This window comes from Medicago truncatula, chromosome 5 (assembly GCF_003473485.1).
Source record: "Medicago truncatula cultivar Jemalong A17 chromosome 5, MtrunA17r5.0-ANR, whole genome shotgun sequence".
NCBI lineage: Eukaryota > Viridiplantae > Streptophyta > Magnoliopsida > Fabales > Fabaceae > Medicago > Medicago truncatula.
The window spans coordinates 30,945,275-30,964,770 of NC_053046.1; the positions used below are offsets into that span (position 1 = coordinate 30,945,275).

The 19,496-nt window shown below is 32.6% G+C and overlaps 2 protein-coding genes across 2 annotated transcripts; both read left to right on the forward strand.

Annotated features, from left to right (window-relative positions):
* Nucleotides 1-6,668: 6,668 nt before the first annotated feature.
* Nucleotides 6,669-10,073, forward strand: LOC112422145 (zinc finger MYM-type protein 1-like). The gene is made up of 2 exons (XM_024784928.2): nucleotides 6,669-7,031; nucleotides 7,648-10,073. Exon 2 carries the CDS (start codon nucleotides 7,652-7,654, stop codon nucleotides 9,989-9,991), a length of 2,340 nt encoding a protein of 779 aa, XP_024640696.1. The 5' UTR covers nucleotides 6,669-7,031; nucleotides 7,648-7,651; the 3' UTR covers nucleotides 9,992-10,073.
* Nucleotides 10,074-12,560: 2,487 nt separating this feature from the next.
* LOC11406301 (F-box/kelch-repeat protein At3g23880) lies at nucleotides 12,561-13,697 on the forward strand. Its single transcript, XM_003615550.1, has one exon. It carries the CDS (start codon nucleotides 12,561-12,563, stop codon nucleotides 13,695-13,697), a length of 1,137 nt encoding a protein of 378 aa, XP_003615598.1.
* Nucleotides 13,698-19,496: the final 5,799 nt, after the last annotated feature.

Sequence of the window (19,496 nt, forward strand, 5' to 3'; positions counted from 1 at the left end):
AGTTTTTTTTTTTCATGAAGTAATATTGTTTGGCTAGATGATTGTGAGGATAATGGGGTCATCTACATGTATTGAACCATTCAAAAGTTAAATTTGAGCATATTTATCAATCACGACAAGCATGTTTTCATAACTACAACAACTAGCAAGTGACTAAGATGTTTGAACGTTTCCTAAATTAAAATCAAAATTTTCATTTTTTTTATAGAAAATGATAATCAATGTCAAGAACAAATTGTTCTTCGTAGCCAAAATGGACGGGGAAGAGAACTGTGGCAGAGGTGAGTCTTGTTCGAAGGAGGCGACAATGTTTAAGGGATTTGGGTTGAGTTATTTATTTATTTTTTGGAGGTGAGAGGTTTGTAGAGATGGTTGGGTGAATAGTGGATTGATCATGTTATTAATGAGTGGTGTTATATAGCATGACACAATCTCCCACACGAAAACGCACGACAAGCTCATCAACACATGATTTTTTATGTAAATGGTTGGTATCTTATAATGTTTAAAATAAATGATAAACCATGATAAATGGGGAGGGAGTGGATTGATCATGTTATTAGATGTAATATTGGGTTGCAAAAATAAATAACTAATTAGTTAAGTTAGAATAGTTAGGTATTCACATTAGCACATTGAGTGAATAAATGGGGAGGGAGTGGTTTGTTTACAAGTCCCATCTCAAAAGGTAAATGTTTTGAAATTTTTAGATAGGAGGTAATCGTCAGGGTTTAAATCTAGACTCATCCACTTATATGTGTATATGTTTTTAATGATTATTGTCATTTCGTCTATCTAAAAAAACAAAAAAAAAGTGGAGAGGAAGTGGCCGAGTATGAGAGGAAAAAAGTGGGTTCATCTACAAGTCCCTCACTCTTTTAACTCTCTGAAGACAAGTGAATAATGATTGATCAATATGGTTAATGACATCGTCTCTTCTTAGTTCTTTTTTTGGAGGTTTGGTCTTTTTTTTTTTGTCAAGTAGTCTGGTGGCTAGAATTCACCTTATAAGATGAATAAGTGAGGTGTCCAGGGTTCGAATCTCAACCCCTACATATGATAATGCATTGTCCTATCAATTAAGCTATGCCCACGGGACAGGGGATTTGTGCCATTTTATTTTTATCATGTATGGGAAACGATTTCGACCCCTAATCGAGTAAAATCATAAAACATATCAATCAATCACTTGATAGAATAAAAATATTTCAAATACAAATATAGAATGAAATTTCAATTACACATATATAAGAATTTCTACTCTCGTTTAAATAAAATCGTAGAATAGTAAAAATTACTTCGTAAATTGTGAGATTATATTGTTTTAATACATAACAAAAATAAATTATTTATATATACACAAGAAGAAATTTTTTAGGTTGTTTAAAAAAAAAAAGAAATTTTTTAGGTCTTACAAATAGAAAATTGTATATACTTACTAGAGGACATATCAAGTGAGAGGAGTAGTTATAATGAGAGATGAGAGGAATTAATTTAGACCGTTAAATTTAAATCAAAGGCTGAGATTAAAATGCTCTTTAAAATGGGTCAAGTAGTGCAACCTATACACTTCTTCTTCTCCACTTCGTCTTTCTCTCTCTGTGTAACTTCTACAGGTTCTTTTTGTGTCTCTTCTTATTTTCATGGTCTTAATTTCATCATTTGGTCAAAACAAAAACCTTCCCTATCACCATTGTAAATAAAAAGACCCATTTTTTTGGGTTTTTTTGGTCAGGGTTAAATTCAAACTTACGTGGTCTCTCACGCTTCTTTCTGTTCCAGAACCACTTTCGTCTCCCAATCGTGAAAGAAAACAGGTTGCTTAGCCATAAAATTCAATTTTGGAAAAGGGTTAAATTCAAACAGCTGTGACTCTAATTTGTTTAGATTCGATAGACAATTTGATTAAAAGCATGATTTTTATTATAGAGAAATTAGAGTTGAATAAGAATCAGCCTTGCTCAAGAATCGAAAATGTTAGATCTAAAAGAAAGAATCGCAACAGTATCAAAGAAGATTTTTTTTTTGTTGGTAAGGAAGAATGATCGCTAAAAAAAATAACGGAAAAGACACGAAGGAAACCAGAGGTCAGAAAGAATAGGATGCTATTGCCAAAATTAAGTATTACCATAAAGATTAATCTAAGGGCCATGATTGAACACTCTCATTATAAAAATCCTCTCACTTGATATGTCCTCATATATATATAAAGAAAATAGACTATTTAAGCTTACTTTTTCTCCTTCCAATTATAACTTAAACAAATTTGACTATAACTAGATAGATGACCCGTGCACCGCACGGGTCTGTTTAGGTGAAGAATGTACACCAATAATAAAATGTTACAAATGCACAATAACAACTGTGTTCACAAAAAGAAGACTATAATTGCTAATAGGTGAATAATACGTACTTATAAATATTTTCCCAAACATTACTCCCGGTAGCCATGGACATTATTTTGGGTTTGAAACGCACCAAACAATAACTCCGGAAAATATTTTCGAAAAATGAAGCAGCTTAACAGTCTACAACCTCCTCTTAAGTATATGGCTCTTAGTAAATGTAAAGCAATGTAAATGAGGAGTTATTCTTCCAACTAACCAAATGCAATTAATCTAAAGTAGGGAATATCATTACTCATGCCTACGAACATGAACAACCAAAGACATAATTTTGTGTATGTTAGTATAAGAAAAAGTCAGGGGAAGCACAACAGTTAACTATCTCCTCATTCTAAACTCTGATTAAATGGTCCAGTTACAATATAAATTTATAATAATAATTTGTAAAGTCACAGGTTTTCACACGCGTGATTAACCACTTAAGGTGACTTTATTTATTTATTTAGTCAAGTCTAAAAGCAGCACCAAACAGTTTCGGCAGTAGAACAATGCCCTAAGCAAAACAAAACAAAACATGACCAGTCAAACAAAATAAATAAAACATAATAGCGTTTGTTGATGCCAAACACAGGATACCCACCGTAATTAACATTAAACAACAATTATAATTTAAAAAATGAAACCCTAAAACGTAACCCACATCCTCAACGTCGTATTCAACGATATACGACCTATACTTCATCCTCAGCTTGTCAACTTCCTTGTCCAGGTCAGTCACCGAATTTCTCACCAGAGGTCCTGAGGCATTCACACATGCATATATATTAGAATCGAAATCAGAAATAAACATGCAATATATCAGAAAAAGTGTATATAACTGAGGCAGGTATGACAACACAGTTAAGGCGTTATGTCCAGCCATGGCAGATAGTTAACAACAACCAGAAGAAGAAGAAAAAGAGAAATGTGAGATTTCTAAATTTATATTTGTGGGTGGTATATTCGGTGCTCTTGTATGGGAAAATGAAAGATAGACATTAGTTGAGAGTTGTGTAGTCTGCATTTGGTATTTCAATAGACAACTATAATTGCACTTGACTCTATGTATCAAATGGAACAAACTGCCACAGAACCTTTTGAATTTCGAAATGTTGCATCATGGAGAGAATTTTTTTGGATTAAACAATTATGCATTTAATGAAATTCAAATATCAGGTCAATTGTGTGGTGGAATACTTGAGCAGTGTGCACTAGTAAATTATTTTTATTTTTGAAATTCAAATAGTAGAATTTAGAGGAAATTTTTTAGGGTCAACACTAACAACAATTAATGCATTAGATTTAGAGGGAAATTTTTAGGGTTAAGTGTTTGCAAACCTAATAACATTAAGGAGTAAGGGATAATGTTATTTTGTTGGTGTCATTTAAAAAGATAAGAATTTATATTTTATTTGTTATAATTTTTCTTAAAAAGTATTATATTTATTATATTGTTGATATCATTGAAAAATATAAGTATAATTTGTTACAATATGAAAATGTAAAATATCTATTATCTATACCTATAATTTTTATTAAAATCAAATTCATTTTAATCAAAATTCAAAATATCATAAAAACCATTGCTCATAATTTATCTATTATCTATAACATACATAATATTAACATACATTTTTTTTAACAAACTAAAATAGGATATATTATAAACAAGGTTGATTTACCCTGCAAACAACCAACAATATTTACAACAAAATGGTTATGGTGTTGTACTTAAGAAAGCACCAACCAAAAATTAAAACAAATTACACCTGAACTTCCATTCAATACAAGGGTGTTATATTATGGTTTCCGAGTTCTGCAAAAAAAAGTACTACTACTACGCACTAAAACCTTTGGTTCCACTTCTCTCAAAAAAAAAAAAACCTTTGGTTCCACTCTTTATTTTACCATTTATCACAAGATTAAATATTAAATCAGCATGGATACATCATACATGTATAAGTTTAGTTTTTTTATGAATGTTTTCCCCACGCTTGGTTGGTGTCTCTAACTACCTCCTCCTTTTGCACCATCGCAAAAATCGATAACACTTCCAACAACATCCCCTTTTTCATCATCCGTCCCCTTTTCAAATCATATTGGATATTCTTATTATTATCTTCGGTCCAATCGGTTTTAGGTTTGTCTAGGAGAATATTGTCTTCGCCGTCAATGTTAATTTGAAGTTGAAACGCCCATTAACTACGAAATCCCTGAAATCCATGTCAACTGATTGAATATGCATGTTCATGCATTCTTTTCAATAGGCATAGGTTTTACCGTAAAAAATAGGAGCCATATTGTAATCCCCTTTAGGTTCTTTGTTCATCATATCGACTTTTTCGGTGATTAACCGTTAGTGAATAGACAGACTCTGATACCACTTGTTGGCCGATATGACGGTAACAATAAAAAGCTAGAGGGGGTGCATAGATTTTAAGATTAAAAACATTTACGACTCTACGGACTTGTTGGCCGATATCGACTCTATGGACTTCTATTGTGATGTTAAAAATGTTTTACAAAAGTGTGATTACAAAGATTCATTCGATTCACAATATTTTATGCTAAGCAATCACATAACAAATCCAATCTTCAAATACTCTTGAAATTGGACTATCCACAAGGTCTTCGAATCTTAAGATTGCATGCAATCCTTCGATCTTCTACTATAAGGAATCTTATTTGGTATGTCTCCGCTTCGATCCCCTTGAACCTTGAAAGTTTGAGAAACAACCCCCACAATTACATTTTGAGGTGTAAAATATCTGCTTTCTGTTTAGATCCTTGATGCTCCACCAAGATCCTCGAGAGAAACTAATCTTACAATTATCTTATAGCACCCTGACAATCTATATCTCAAATCCCATAAGAGTTCTTAGATAAAGTGTTTAATCTTAAGAAGTTGTAGAAAGAGAGAGGTTGGAGACTTTAGAGTGTGTTCGCAAATTGATTCTATGAGTGAGAAAATCAGTGTCTGAAGGTATATATAAGTGTAAATGAAATGAGCAAGTTTTCCTCAAAATAACACTAAAAATACGACTTTAAATCGAATCGTGTAAAGGGTGAATCGATTCAATTAGTGTAAAACTGGAAATTTAAAGCCTATGAAAAATTGACACAAAGGTCAAGAACATTGAATTTAATCGGAACAATTTCAGATGAAGGATAAATCGATTCAAAGCATTATAAGCAGAGATTTGAATTAAATCTAGGTTTTCAGGTGAAGGTTGACACGATTCAAAAAACATTAACACGATTTAATAACTTGAGGTCAAAGACCAAGACATTAAATGAATCGAATCAAATACTTAATGAATTGATTCAAAGCTTATAAAACAAACACATGATGAAGTCATAATTTCGATTCAAATGTTCTAAGGTAAAGATTTGAATCAAATCAACTTACTTTAAAAAAATGAGAAATTTTGAGGAAACTTATAGAACAAGGAACATATGACTCAAAATTAAGGACAAGGACACTCTTGTGGAAGTATTTGAAACTGAGATTTGCTAGAGTGCTTTAATATACAAAAATTTTAACAAGTCAACCAAGGACATCATCAAAACTAAAACAAGGATAAAATAAGGAGCAACTACATAAATGTAAGAAGAATAAAAAAAGTATTACCACAAAAATATATTGTACGCTAAAATTATATTTTATATCGTACAAAATATAATATATAAAATGTTGACTAGCTGATTGCGAAGGTGTAATATGTCATCAACATCTTTCGAGTTATTTAAGAGTTACATTTGGGCATATTTTCAAACAATGCAACAAAGTTTACCGAACTATGACAACTACCAAGTGACTAAGATCTTTGTTAATTTGTTAAATAACAATCACAATTTTCAAAGTATTATATAAGAAAAAATATATATTATATATTGGTTAAGTTAGACCGATTTATTGTTCTTATTGGCTATACAATCCTTGTTATATATACGTGTATGATGTATCCCTTCATGTAATAAACAATTCTTTCATTGATAAATATATTTTTGGTTTATTAGCACTTTGAATCCCTTACCTTTTTTATATTGTGATTTTGGCTTTCTATTAAAAAAAATGATAAGTATGATATATCCCTTATGTTTAGTTCTTTTGGCAAATGTGTTCATTTCTTTTGATTATGACCAAGTCAATGTATACTGACATACAGTGGCGGAGGTACATAGTGATGAGGGGATGCACTTGCCAACCTTCAAAATTAAATTTTTTCATATATACCCCTATGTTTTTTGCACTTTGAACCTCCTCATATTTTTTTTTTGCACCAGCTGACCCAAACCACCATCACTCACTCATTTACACATTTTAACTTCTCTCTAAACTTCTCTCTAAATTATCTTCTCTCAACTTAGAAAACCCTTCTTCCTCCACTTCCACCACTCTCATCCACTCCGGCGGCAGCACCACCACCAAACTCCACCCCGCCACCACCCAACCCATTCCATCTTCACTCTCGCGACCTTTCCACTACCATCTACAGACTACAATCACGTTTTAGTTCTCTCTCCATCTCAAAAATCAGTTGCGATAAATCACCACCGTCTCCACCTTATTTCGCCGTCCTCCGCCGTCGTGCAACCGCAAAGGGACATTCAAAAGCTTTCAAAGACATTGAATCTACCAACAAGGTAATCAATTAAAAATCTTTGGTTTAGGGTTTTGAAATTTGGATTTTTTTTAGATAACTTCAATTGTGATAAATTGGTTGATTGAATATGCAATTGAGGGTCCTAATGATATGTCTGTGTTGTGAAATTGATTGGAGAATTGTTTTAAAGTGACAATATAATATAACACTCATGGTTTTTTTTGTTGTAAATGGTTCGCTTCAGATTTTTTAGTATCTGTTCAATTTGTTCAAAATGCAAAAAAACATATGAATCCTACTAATTTATCATGTTATTCTATTTGTTCAACTTGTGTGTTTCATTTCCATGTTACTTTGTTTGAATCATGGTGAATGAACTTCTGTTTTGATTTTTGAACAAAGAAACTAATATGAAACCTACTAATTTGTTTGAATCATGTTATTCTAATTTGTTTGAATCCTACTAATTTATCAAGGCTTCTAATTTATCATGTTTCATTATAATAGTGAGTGAGCTTCTGTGTGACATTGTTTTACTCTAATGGGGATGGATGGTAAGAAAGGAGTAGTAGCACTAGATGAAAATGTGAAAGAATGTTGTTTTTTATTTCATACTCATTGAATCTTAAAGTTTGTTATTGTGTTGGTTATTGTAGGATTATGGAGAATTTTTTAAAAAGATCAAGATCATCCCATGAGCAAGGATCTAGTTCTCAACATGTTTCATGTAATTTAGAAGAGTTACCATCGGATCCGGGAAAGCGGCCTAAAATGTCAACATACCATCCAAATGATCAAGAGATAATACGTCGAGCATATCTACAAAAAGGACCATGCCAACCTAATCAACATAATTTTCCTCAAAGAAAGATTGGAAATTCAATGAGAAGATTTTGTCCCTCTTGGTTTAATGAATTTGGTAATTGGTTAGAGTATAGTATCGAAAAAGACGCCGCATTCTGTTTGTGTTGTTATCTATTTAGACCTGATTTTGGAAAACAAGCTGGTGGTGATACATTTATAACAGAGGGATTCACAAGTTGGAATAAAAAAACCACACTCTCATCACATGTTGGAGCAGGCCCTAATTCTGCTCATAATATTGCTTGGAAGAAATGTGGAGATTTGATGAAACAAGATCAACATATTGAAGGTTTGATGTCTAAGCATTCTCAAACAACTCGTAACTTGTACCGAAGGCGGTTGACGGCCTCACTTGATTGTATTCGACTTCTATTGAAGCAAGGATTGTCCTTTCGTGGTCATGATGAAAAAATAGAATCTTCTAATCAAGGAAACTTCCTTGAATTGCTTAGATGGTTTGCTAAGAGAAAAAAGAAAGTGAAGCGAGTTGTATTAGAAAATGCTCCTGAAAATGATAAAATGACTTGTCCGTCTATTCAAAAGGAATTTGTCAGTGCCATTTCTCTGGAAACCACTAAGGCTATTATTGAGGATCTTGGAGATGAATTGTTCGCTATTCTTGTTGATGAATCAAGAGATGTGTCTGATAAGGAGCAAATGGTTGTTGTTTTGCGCTATGTTAACAAATATGGATGTATTGTTGAGCGATTTTTGGGCATTGTTCATGTTACAACAACAACAGCCATGTCTTTAAAAATTGCCATAGATGAACTGTTTTGTAAGCATAGTCTAACTACTTCAAGAATTCGTGGACAAGGCTACGATGGGGCTAGCAACATGCAAGGACAATTTTCTGGTCTTAAAACTTTGATCTTAAGGGAAAATCCGTGTGCATTTTATGTACACTGTTTTGCTCATCAATTACAACTTGCATTGATTGCTATTGCTAGAGATCACCTTCAAGTTAACTCTCTTTTTAGTGTAATATCCACTTTAACAAATGTTGTTGGGGGATCTTGCAAACGGACCGACATGCTTCGTGAGAGACAAAGAATCCGTGTTAAAGAAGCATTGGAAAATGGGGAAATTGTTAGTGGAAGAGGTTTGAACCAAGAACCTAATATGAAGCGTTCTGCTGATACTCGTTGGAGTTCTCACTTTGCAACTTTGGTGAACTTGATATTGATGTATAGTTCTATAACTGATGTTCTTGAAATGTTGAGAGATGATGTATCAATTAAAGATGGAAGAGGTGAAGCAAAAGGTCTTTTAATTCTCATGAATACTTTTGATTTTGCACTCACATTGCATTTGATGAAAAAGGTCTTAGATTTTTCAAATGAATTGTCACAAGCATTGCAAAGGAAAGATCAAGACATTGTCAATGCTATGAACCTAGTTAGCATCACAAAGGAGCGATTACAAGCTTTAAGAGATGATGGATGGGAACCTTTATTGGAGGAGGTAATTTTATTTTGCAATAAGCATGACATTAACATTCCAAGCATGGATGATATATTCTTCCGTGGAAAGTCAAAACGTGGAGGTAATGCTGAATCTATCACAATAGGTAATCATTACCGCATTGAATTATTTTATACGGTTGTGGACATGCAACTTCAAGAACTTAATAATCGTTTTAATGAGACAAATAGTCGGTTGCTCATTTGTATGGAGTGTTTGTGCCCAAACAACTCGTTCTCTAAATTTGACAAAGCAAAGTTGATTGAATTTGCAAAGTTTTATCCAATTGAATTTTCTCCAACTTCATTGGTGTTGCTTGATAGTCAACTTGAGACTTACATCTTTGATATGCGTAGGAGTGTTGAATTTGCATCTTTGAAAGGAATAAGTGATCTTTCAAAAAAAATGGTTGCACTCAAAAAACATATTGATTATCCTTTAGTCTATGGACTTTTGAAGTTAGCAATGATTTTGCCCGTTGCCACATCAACCGTTGAACGAGCCTTTTCTGCTATGAAGATTGTGAAGTCTAGATTGCGTAATCGAATGGGAGATGATTGGATGAATGATTGTCTCGTCACTTATATTGAGAGAGATGTGGCGGACAAAATTGATGATGAGTTGATTATTCAACGATTTCAGAAGATGGCTACGCGTAGGGGACATTTGTAAAGAATGGATGAAGTTTTTTGAATACATTGTAAACTGAATACAATGTAATTTTTTGGATATATATTATTATATTTATTATAAATTAAAGTTTAAAATTTTGAACCTCCTGACCCTGGATCCTGGCAACGCCACTGCTGACATAGGATATCATGTGTGTAATTTCTTAATAAAAAATAATTTTTCTAGTATATATCTTTCATAAATACTTTTTGGTGTTAACCTTATTTTCTCTTCTTTAAAACAATTGGCTCTAATAATTTAAAGTTGGATCAAAAAGTAAAGTATTGCCAAAAATTATTTCACATAATCATCAAATTTGATTCTGCCAAACAATTCTTAAAAATTATTAAAGCCACTCTTCGGCTTTTCACATAAATGTATACTAAAAAAAAATCGATAACTAATTTATGTGGTTTACATTACCCTCCATTCAAGATGTCAATCAATCAAAATGTAATATACAAATGTAACATTAAATGTCAAATAAATGAGTCAAGTTTTTCTATAAAAAAATCAATTTTAATAAGGTAACTTTTAATTTTTATTTAATTATATTTAGGTATATAATCTTAATTAATTTACACTATAGGGCTTGTAACAATTAAAGTTTCACATCAAATTCAACCCATCATATACATTCATAAATTTTGTTCCACTCCAAAACCTAGAACACATGTAACGTGCAATTTCTTCTTCATTCTTCTTCCCATCATGATTGTTCAATTATCTCGTTTCAGAATTGCCGCGGTTTCCAATTATCGTGAGAGTCGTTGCCGTCCTTTTGATTCCAGACATTGTGAGAATCGGTGTTGTTTCCATAATCACATCAGGTATCGTGACTTGATATATTTTTCTTCTTGATTTGATTTTTCATTTTCGTTTCTCTCTCACTACTATCGTGACTTGATTGCAACTGTTTCACACTTATAATGCGACAATGGTGACTTTCAACTTTGACATGAATTCCAATGATGCTTCCATTTTTATTTGGGTTTTGAGTTGTTTGAAATTATATAAAATTGTATTTATCACACATATTTTGGGTTTGGTTAACGCTATGGAAGAGAAGACAAAGTGGAATAAATAAATAATAAATAATGCTAATACAAACATGAATTTTATAAGGTGAGCGTTAATTCATGAGCAATTCGTGGATATAGCTTTTGGAAACAACGACGATCTCACGATGTCTGGACTCAAATGGACGGCAACGATTCTCACGATAATTGAAAACGGCGGCAATTCTGGAACAAGAGAATTGAACAATCAAGATGGGAAGAATAAGAAGAAGAAATTGCACGTTATGTGTGTTCTAGGTTTTGGAATGGAACAAAATTTATGAACATATATGATGGGTTGAATTTGATGTGAAATTTTAATTGTTACAAACCCTATAGTGTAAATTAATTAAGATTGTATACCTAAATATAATTAAATAAAAATTAAAAGTTACCTTATTAAAATTGATTTCTTTTATTGAAAAATTAACTCATTTATCTGACATTTAATGTTACATTTACATTTAATTGATATTGTGTTTGACCGAACTTCTCCTTAAAAATGTAGAGAAGTAAAAAAAAAAGTCGGGTCGGTATCTTAATCTCCCACAATGGCACTGTAGAAGCAACTGAATTTGGGAGAAAAAATTGGAAAATAGTTAAAAATAAAAAAATAAAAAAATAGTTAAAAGTTTTTAAAAATATAAAAATTGGAAAATAGTTAAAAAAAATTGGCGAGGTAGCACTCAACCAAACAATACTAAAAAAAATTATATGCATCAGCGTAACAAAAACACAGACAGACATAAAATATTACTCTAAACGTTAATGTGTGTGTGTAAATATTTGCGAGGTTGAAGAAAGGAAATAAAAGTATCTGATATCATTAAATGACAGTGTGAATAAAAATATTTGTGAGGTTGTGATGATTAAACAATATTGAAATTAAAATAATTGATAGTGTGTTTGACATAACTTCTCCTTAATAATGTAGAGAAGTTGAAAAAAAGTCGGGTCTCCCACAACGGCAATGTAGAAGCAACTGAATTTGGATGAAAAAATTGAAAAATAGTTAAAAAATAAAAATTGGAAAATAGTTAAAAGTTATTAAAAATATAAAAATTATAAAATAATTAAAAAAATGGTGAGGGGAAAAATGGGAAATGTACCATAAAAATGATGAGGTGGCACTAACCACCCCATCACTAGAAAATTACAAAAATACCCTTCTTAGGGACAAAATGGTAAAATCATAGGAATTTATATTTTATATATAGTAGTAAGTAGATAGATAATGATTACTTGAAATTACTGTAAATAATAATAAATTTATGTTTTGCCGAGACATATTTTTGTGTTTATAAGAGATATTTATATCCCTAAAAAAAAAAAAAAAGAGATATTTAGAAGGGATATTGGCAAGGATTTTTTTTCTCAACTTACAACGATTTAATAACCAGCCGCTAGATCAATACCAAATCAACGGTTAATAAATAGTGTAACTTTTTTTTTTTATCCTCGTATTAGGGTTTAGCAGTCTTCCCCCTTAACCCAGCTCAGCTCACACTCCAATGTCGTGCATATACCTCCCTGATGAACTCGTCGCAGAAATCCTTTCATTCCTTCCTGTGAAATCTTTGATGCGACTAAGGTGCATGTGCAAGTCATGGAAAACCCTTATATATGATTCCGCATTCGTCAAACTACACTTTCAGCGACCTTCAAGAAAGAAACACATAGCAGTAATCAAATATGAAGCAGGTTACATTGCGGAAACTAAAAATTTTCCTTTGAATCATTCATTGGAGAACCCATCAGTAAGCATCGCTAGCAACTCTTACTACCGATTGGAGTACAAGGATTGTATCCGAGTTGTTGGTTCATGCAATGGATTGCTTTGTTTGCTTGGTTATTCTTACTCAAGTAATCATAATCAGGATGAAACAATCTTCTGGTTCCGTATCTGGAACCCAGCCACAAGGATAATATCGGAAAAATTAGGAACTTGTCACCAACCTTGCAATTTATTCAAGCTCAGTTTTTCATTCGGGTATGATAATTCAACTAGAACTTATAATGCGGTGGTTTTGTGTACTAGTGAGGTGAAAGTTTTCCATTTCGGTGATAATATTTGGAGAAAAATTGCAAATTTTACTCCTTATAACCTTGTTGATACCCTTGGCCATGATGGTGTGAACCAACAAGGAGTGTATTTGAGTGGCACTGTTAATTGGATTTCCATTTATCCGGAGGATGTTACTCTTGATAAATTTGCGATTATCTCGCTTGATCTTGGTACCGAGACATACAAGAAACTGCTACCCCCTCCTGGAGCAGTTAATTTAGTGCCACCATATACTGAACCAACTATTGCTACTTTCATGGATCGCCTTTGTTTTTCTCACCATCGTAAGAAAACTCATTTCGTTATATGGCAAATGATAGAATTTGGATTTGAACAATCTTGGACTCAATTCCTTAAAATTAGTTTTCAGAATCTACTAGTAGATAATTTTGGTCACTCGAAATATTATCTTTTCCCATTCTGTCTTTCTGAGAATGGGGAAACATTGATATTCGCAAGCTGTGTACAACACAAAGCAATTCTTTATAATTTGAAAACAAATAGAGTAAAGAAAGCTATTGGTAGTGCAATAACGTGGTGTTATTCCAAGGATTATGTTGAAAGTTTGGCTTGGATTTGTTGAAAGTAAGTTTCTTTACAATGATTTACTTGTTCAAATTTATTTGAATTCATGTATGTTATTTTGAAATCCTTATAATTTCATAGTAATAGATTGCAATAATTTTTTATGCTGGCTTATGTTATTATATTGCTAAATGATTACCTATTGACTACTCCTAAGTGTTTGGTAACTGGAAGATGATTCTTCCAAAGGCAAATTAAATTTCTCTTAGTAATAGACTGAAAGGTTAAAGCAGGAAACAAGTCAATGCGATGTGACAAGTAAAATTAGGCTTGGAAAGATTGTTTTTGGTATAAGACTTGAAAAGTTTTATTATCAACAGATCATTACTAAGATTAGAAAAGGAAAAATCAGAATTATTTTATTTCTTCAAACTTATATTAATTGCATCTGCTTCAAAATTTGCAGATGGTGAGCGTTTTTGTATTGTATTGAAGTTCAAAGTTGTTGAAAGTATGTTTCTGCACACATTTTCCTTTGTCACATTTGGGCTTTGTATTGTATTCATTTTTTTTTCGTGTGTTTTGTTTTAAATTTTTGTATTTCGGTGCATCACTCTCCTGTATAATACGGATCCTTTTTGAATTATAGGTCTACGACCCAACTGCAAGCACATCAAGAGTTATTGCTGGAATGGTGTGGTAGATGGTGGCATGAAAGGAAAAAATAGTTTTAGAACTCATTTTATATAAGATAGTTTTAGATGATGTCTCTCTTGGATTTCTTTGAAAGTGTTGACTAATAGAGTTTGATACCGATTCATTGGCTATTATGGATCAAATGTACTCTTCTTATTAATTTAGTTTCTTTTGGTTGTTCCCCAAAGTTTTGTTGATTGGTAATTCTCTACCAATCTTTGAATTATTTCTGCTAATTCCAGTAAGCTCAGCATCAAGAGAATATAACATGGCTTCTACTTCTAAAGATTTCTATTGAAAAATTTCCCTTCTCAAGTTGTTAAAACACTGTATAATGTGAAAAGTAAATATGCTCTCATTTAATATCTTAAGTCTTAACAGCTTCTGCAATTTTTGAAGTTAATGAGAATGAACTGAGTCACTCTGATCTTAGTGATGTAAATCAAAACCATTATAGGCCTACAAATATATCAATCTGTGTTTGTCTTGTTTCTTTTCCAACGTAAGATTGCTATATGTTTAATATTGTTTGGATCCATTTTCTTATTTAGCTCATTGTTCCTTTCGTGTCCAATGTCTTTTCTAATAGTTTTAGTTTTCCCTTTCCTAAATACAACAACAACCAAACTTTATCGTATTAAGTGGGGTCTACTGCATGGATCAAACGACGGCATAATATTTTATCATATATCATGTATCTATTCATTGTAAGTAGTTTGTGCTGTCTGTAGTGAACTTATGAAATGTATGCTTCGTTCTGTGTCTTGGATTTGTAACGCACTTTGAACCATAGGCTAAGGTCAAGGCTCTAAATTTTGGTTGTGGTTACTCCATGCTTGCAATTACATACAAATATAGGTTGTGGAGGCCTCCATTGAGATTTTACTTTATTGACACAATTGCAGTTGCAGACTTCAATTTAAAATCATGGTTAAGGTCAAGAACACATGCTATTTTCAGCAAGTTTTGTCGAGACTTATCTCACAAACAAAGATTTCTTGATTGATTTTCTGAATTTCGGAAGTGGTCTTGTAATTTTTTCTTTCTTCAACTACTGTAATTGCAAGATTTACTAAGTTATACATGTGGCATCCTACTCGCGTAAGTGAGGTGTCATGTATGCGTTGATTTGATCAAAATCAAAGAGAAAGACCGCTTTTGCAAAAGAGACTTAACATATGCACCATATTTATCATTTGTTTTTAATAAGAGACCAAAATTGCAAGATTTGAAAAAATAGAGCGTTAAAATTGCTTATAAACCTAATGTTAAGAAATTTTCATTCAAACTTCATCGACTTATCTCTCATTTCATATTGCACAAGCTTGTTCAATTTGTTTATTCTTTTCACCATTCTTTCTGCCACCTCAAAACTAAACTTTCTTATCCACTCTTCGGCTTTTCACATAAATGTATACTAAAAAAAAATCCGATAACTAATTTATGTGGATTTTGTGTTATTTCTGCATAGTTTTTTTTTTTTTAATAAAAGATGTTTATAGCATTTCATTAATAATCAGATGTTCAATATAATGAGGTACATTTAACAAGGTGCATTATAATAAGTAGTGAGACTAGGTGATAATGTGGCAACCCTGGTTAGCGTGTGATCTACCTCATTTACCTGTCTCCGATTAAACTCACCTTTGAGTTTGTGAAATTCAAGTTGAATAAACTTCGGGCGAAAATAATTAGTCCAAATTCGTTAACATCTGGACGTGGAATATTGAAAATATCCACGGTAATTTTTTAGTCCAAGGCGAAATCTACATTGTCAAACCTAAATAGCTTCCCCCTATATTAACAATGTGCATAACCGGCAACGGAATAATTTTAGCAAGAACAAAAACTCCCTCTTCACGACTTCATTCGAGAAAGAGGCATTGACATTACACTTAACTCTACTTCGATGTGGTCACTGCCATGACATAGGGATCATATATGGATGTCGTCACTGTTCAAAGCCCCACACAACTGAAGTGGTGGGATGTGTACTTGAGCTGTTCAATCCGGAAGTGCTGCGATGCGCTTCCACCCGAGGAGTGTTAGCCATAATCCAATCCTCCACAAGGTGAATAGCCCTATCCACAACCTGTGCAATGGTTTCCGACACGCCTTGCGAGAGCTTTAGATTTCTATGTTTCCACAAGCTCCACAAAAGAGCAGAAAATTGTTGGCCCTCTTTACGTGAAAGAACATGCACTAGAGTAAATATAGAATCGTAAACACTATTAGCATGAGTGCAGGCACGTTGCACTTTATCCCAAAGCCCATCCTTAAGCCAAACCTGAAAAGCAAAAGAACAAATAAAAAAAACATGATGCATATCTTTGTGAGGTCCCTCACAGATGACACAATTACGAGGGCTCTTTATCCTGTAACCGAACACAAGTAGGAAGGCATCCACGACACATACGTCAAACTAAGTTTTTAACCTCTAGAGGGACTTTTAAATGCCAATACAAGCTCTCCAAAGCTGATACACACTTTTGACAAAATGCATTATTTACTTTCTAAAATAAATAAATATTGCTCTAAGTTTTTTTCATGCGTATAAATCAAAATTATTTGAAATTGTTAACCTTTCGGGCATTATTTACTTTCTAAAATAAATATGATTACTTTTTTTTTTTTAAAGAATGTAATATGATTACTTTTTTTTTTTTAAATAATGATTACTTGAAAATACTGTAAATAATAAATTTATGATTTGTCGAGCCAATTTTTTTAGTTTATAAGAGATATTTATATCCCTAAAAAAAAAAGAATTTTTTTTTGTCTACCAGCCTAGTGGCTGGAGCTCACACAATTAAATGTGGAGAAGTGGGGGTGTTCGAGGTTCGAACTCCGGCCCCTACATAAATTATGCAACGTCCCTACATAAAAAAAAAAAAAAAGATATTTATAGTTGGTCGAAAAAAAGAAAGATATTTTATAGCATATAAACATTACTCAAATAGATCTATTTGATAACAATTTCTCAACTTATAACGATTTAATAACCAGCCGCTAGATCAATACGAAATCAACGGTTAATAACTAGTGTAACTAATTAGTGTAATTTTATCCTCTTATATAGGCTTAAATATGTATTTTATCCTTGTAATTAGGGGTCTTTTAAAAATTGGTCCATGTATTCGCTAATCCTTGCAAACTAGCCTTCCAATCATTAATCATTTAAAATTTTATCCTTTGACCAACTTAATCACTGCCACGTCACTAATTCGATGACGTTGCGATCACTACCACACATGAAATTCCAATTTTTCCCTTAAGAAGAGGACAAAATATTGAAGAAAGAATTGGAAATCCAGGGGTAAAATTGGAAATTCATGTATGGTAGTGATTGTCACGTCATCAAATTAGTGACATGACAGTGATTAAGTGGGGAGAGGGACGAAATTTTAAATGATTAAACAATGCAAGGGTAAATTGTCAGGATTAGCGATTACATGCACCAATTTTAAACGACTCCTAATTACAAGGATGAAATATTTAAGCCTCTTATATGGTTTTTTCCCTATACTTCCGTATTAGGGTTGAGCAGTCTTCCCCATGACCCAACTCGCCCAACTCCGTTCACACTCTAATGTCGTGCGTACACCTCCCTGATGAACTCATCGCAGAAGTCCTTTCATTCCTTCCCGTAAAATCTCTTATGTGAAACTACATTCGTCCAACTACATTTTCAGCGACCTTCAAGAAAGAAACACATAACAGTAGTTAAAAATGAAGGACGTTACAATGCCGTAACTTTTCCTTTGAGTCATTTATTGGAGAACCCATAAAAAACTATAGCCAGCAACTCTTATTACCGATTGGAGTATAGGGATTGTAGTCTGAGTTGTCGGTTCATGCAATAGATTGCTTTGTTTGCTCGGTTATTCTTACACAAGTAATCATATTCAGAAGAAAACAATCTTCTGGTTCCATATCTGGAACCCGGCTACAAGGATAATATCCAAAAAATTAGGAACTTGTCACCAACCTTGCAGACCAGGCAAGCTCACTTTTTCCTTCGGGTATGATAATTCAACTAGAACTTATAATGCCGTGGTTTTGTGTTCTAGTGAGGTGAAAGTTTTCCGTTTCGGTGATAATATTTGGAGAAAAATTGCAAGTTTACTCCTTATAACCTTGTTGATACCCTTGGCCATAGTGTTGTGAACCAACAAGGAGTGTATTTGAGTGGCACTGTTAATTGGATTTCCATTTATCCGGAGGATGTTACTCTTGATAAATTTGCGATTATCTCGCTTGATATTGGTACCGAGACATACAAGAAACTGCTACCCCCTCCTGGAGCAGTTAATTTAGTGCCACCATATATTGAACCAACTATTGCTACTTTGATGGATTGCCTTTGTTTTTCTCACCATCTTAAGAAAACTCATTTTGTTATATGGCAAATGATAGAATTTGGATTTGAACAATCTTGGACTCAATTCCTTAAAATTAGTTTTCAAAATCTACTAGTAGATAAGTTTGGTTACGTACTTGGAATATTATCTCTTCCCATTCTGTCTTTCTGAGAATGGTGAAACATTGATATTCGCAAGCTATGTAGCACACAAAGCAATTCTTTATAATTTGAAAACAAATAGAGTAAAGGGAGCTATTGGTAGTGCAATATTGTGGTGCTTTTCCAAGGATTGTGTTGAAAATTTGGCTTGGATTTGTTGAAAGTAAGTTTCTTTACAATGATTTACCTATTGCCTACTCCTAAGTGTTTGGTAATATCTAGATTGAATAAAATTGTTTTGTTATTATATTATTGTACGTAAATTCAATTTCTCTTAGTAATAGACTGAAAGGTTAAATCAGGAAACATGTCAATGGGAAGTGACATGTAAATTTAGACTTGGAAAGATTTATTATCACTAGATCATTACTGAGATGAGAAAAGGAAAAACCAGAATTATTTTATTTCTTCAACCTTATATTAAATGCATTTGCTTCAAAATTTGCAGATGGTGAGCGTTTTTGTATTGTATTAAAGTTCAAATTTGTTGAAAGTATGTTTCTGCACACATTTTATTTGTCACATTTGGGTTTTGGAATGAGTACAAACTGTGGCTTTGAGCTCTTGAGAATCATGCATTCATTTTTTACTTTGTGTTTTGTTTTAACCTTTTGTATTTCGGTGTATCACTCTCTTGTA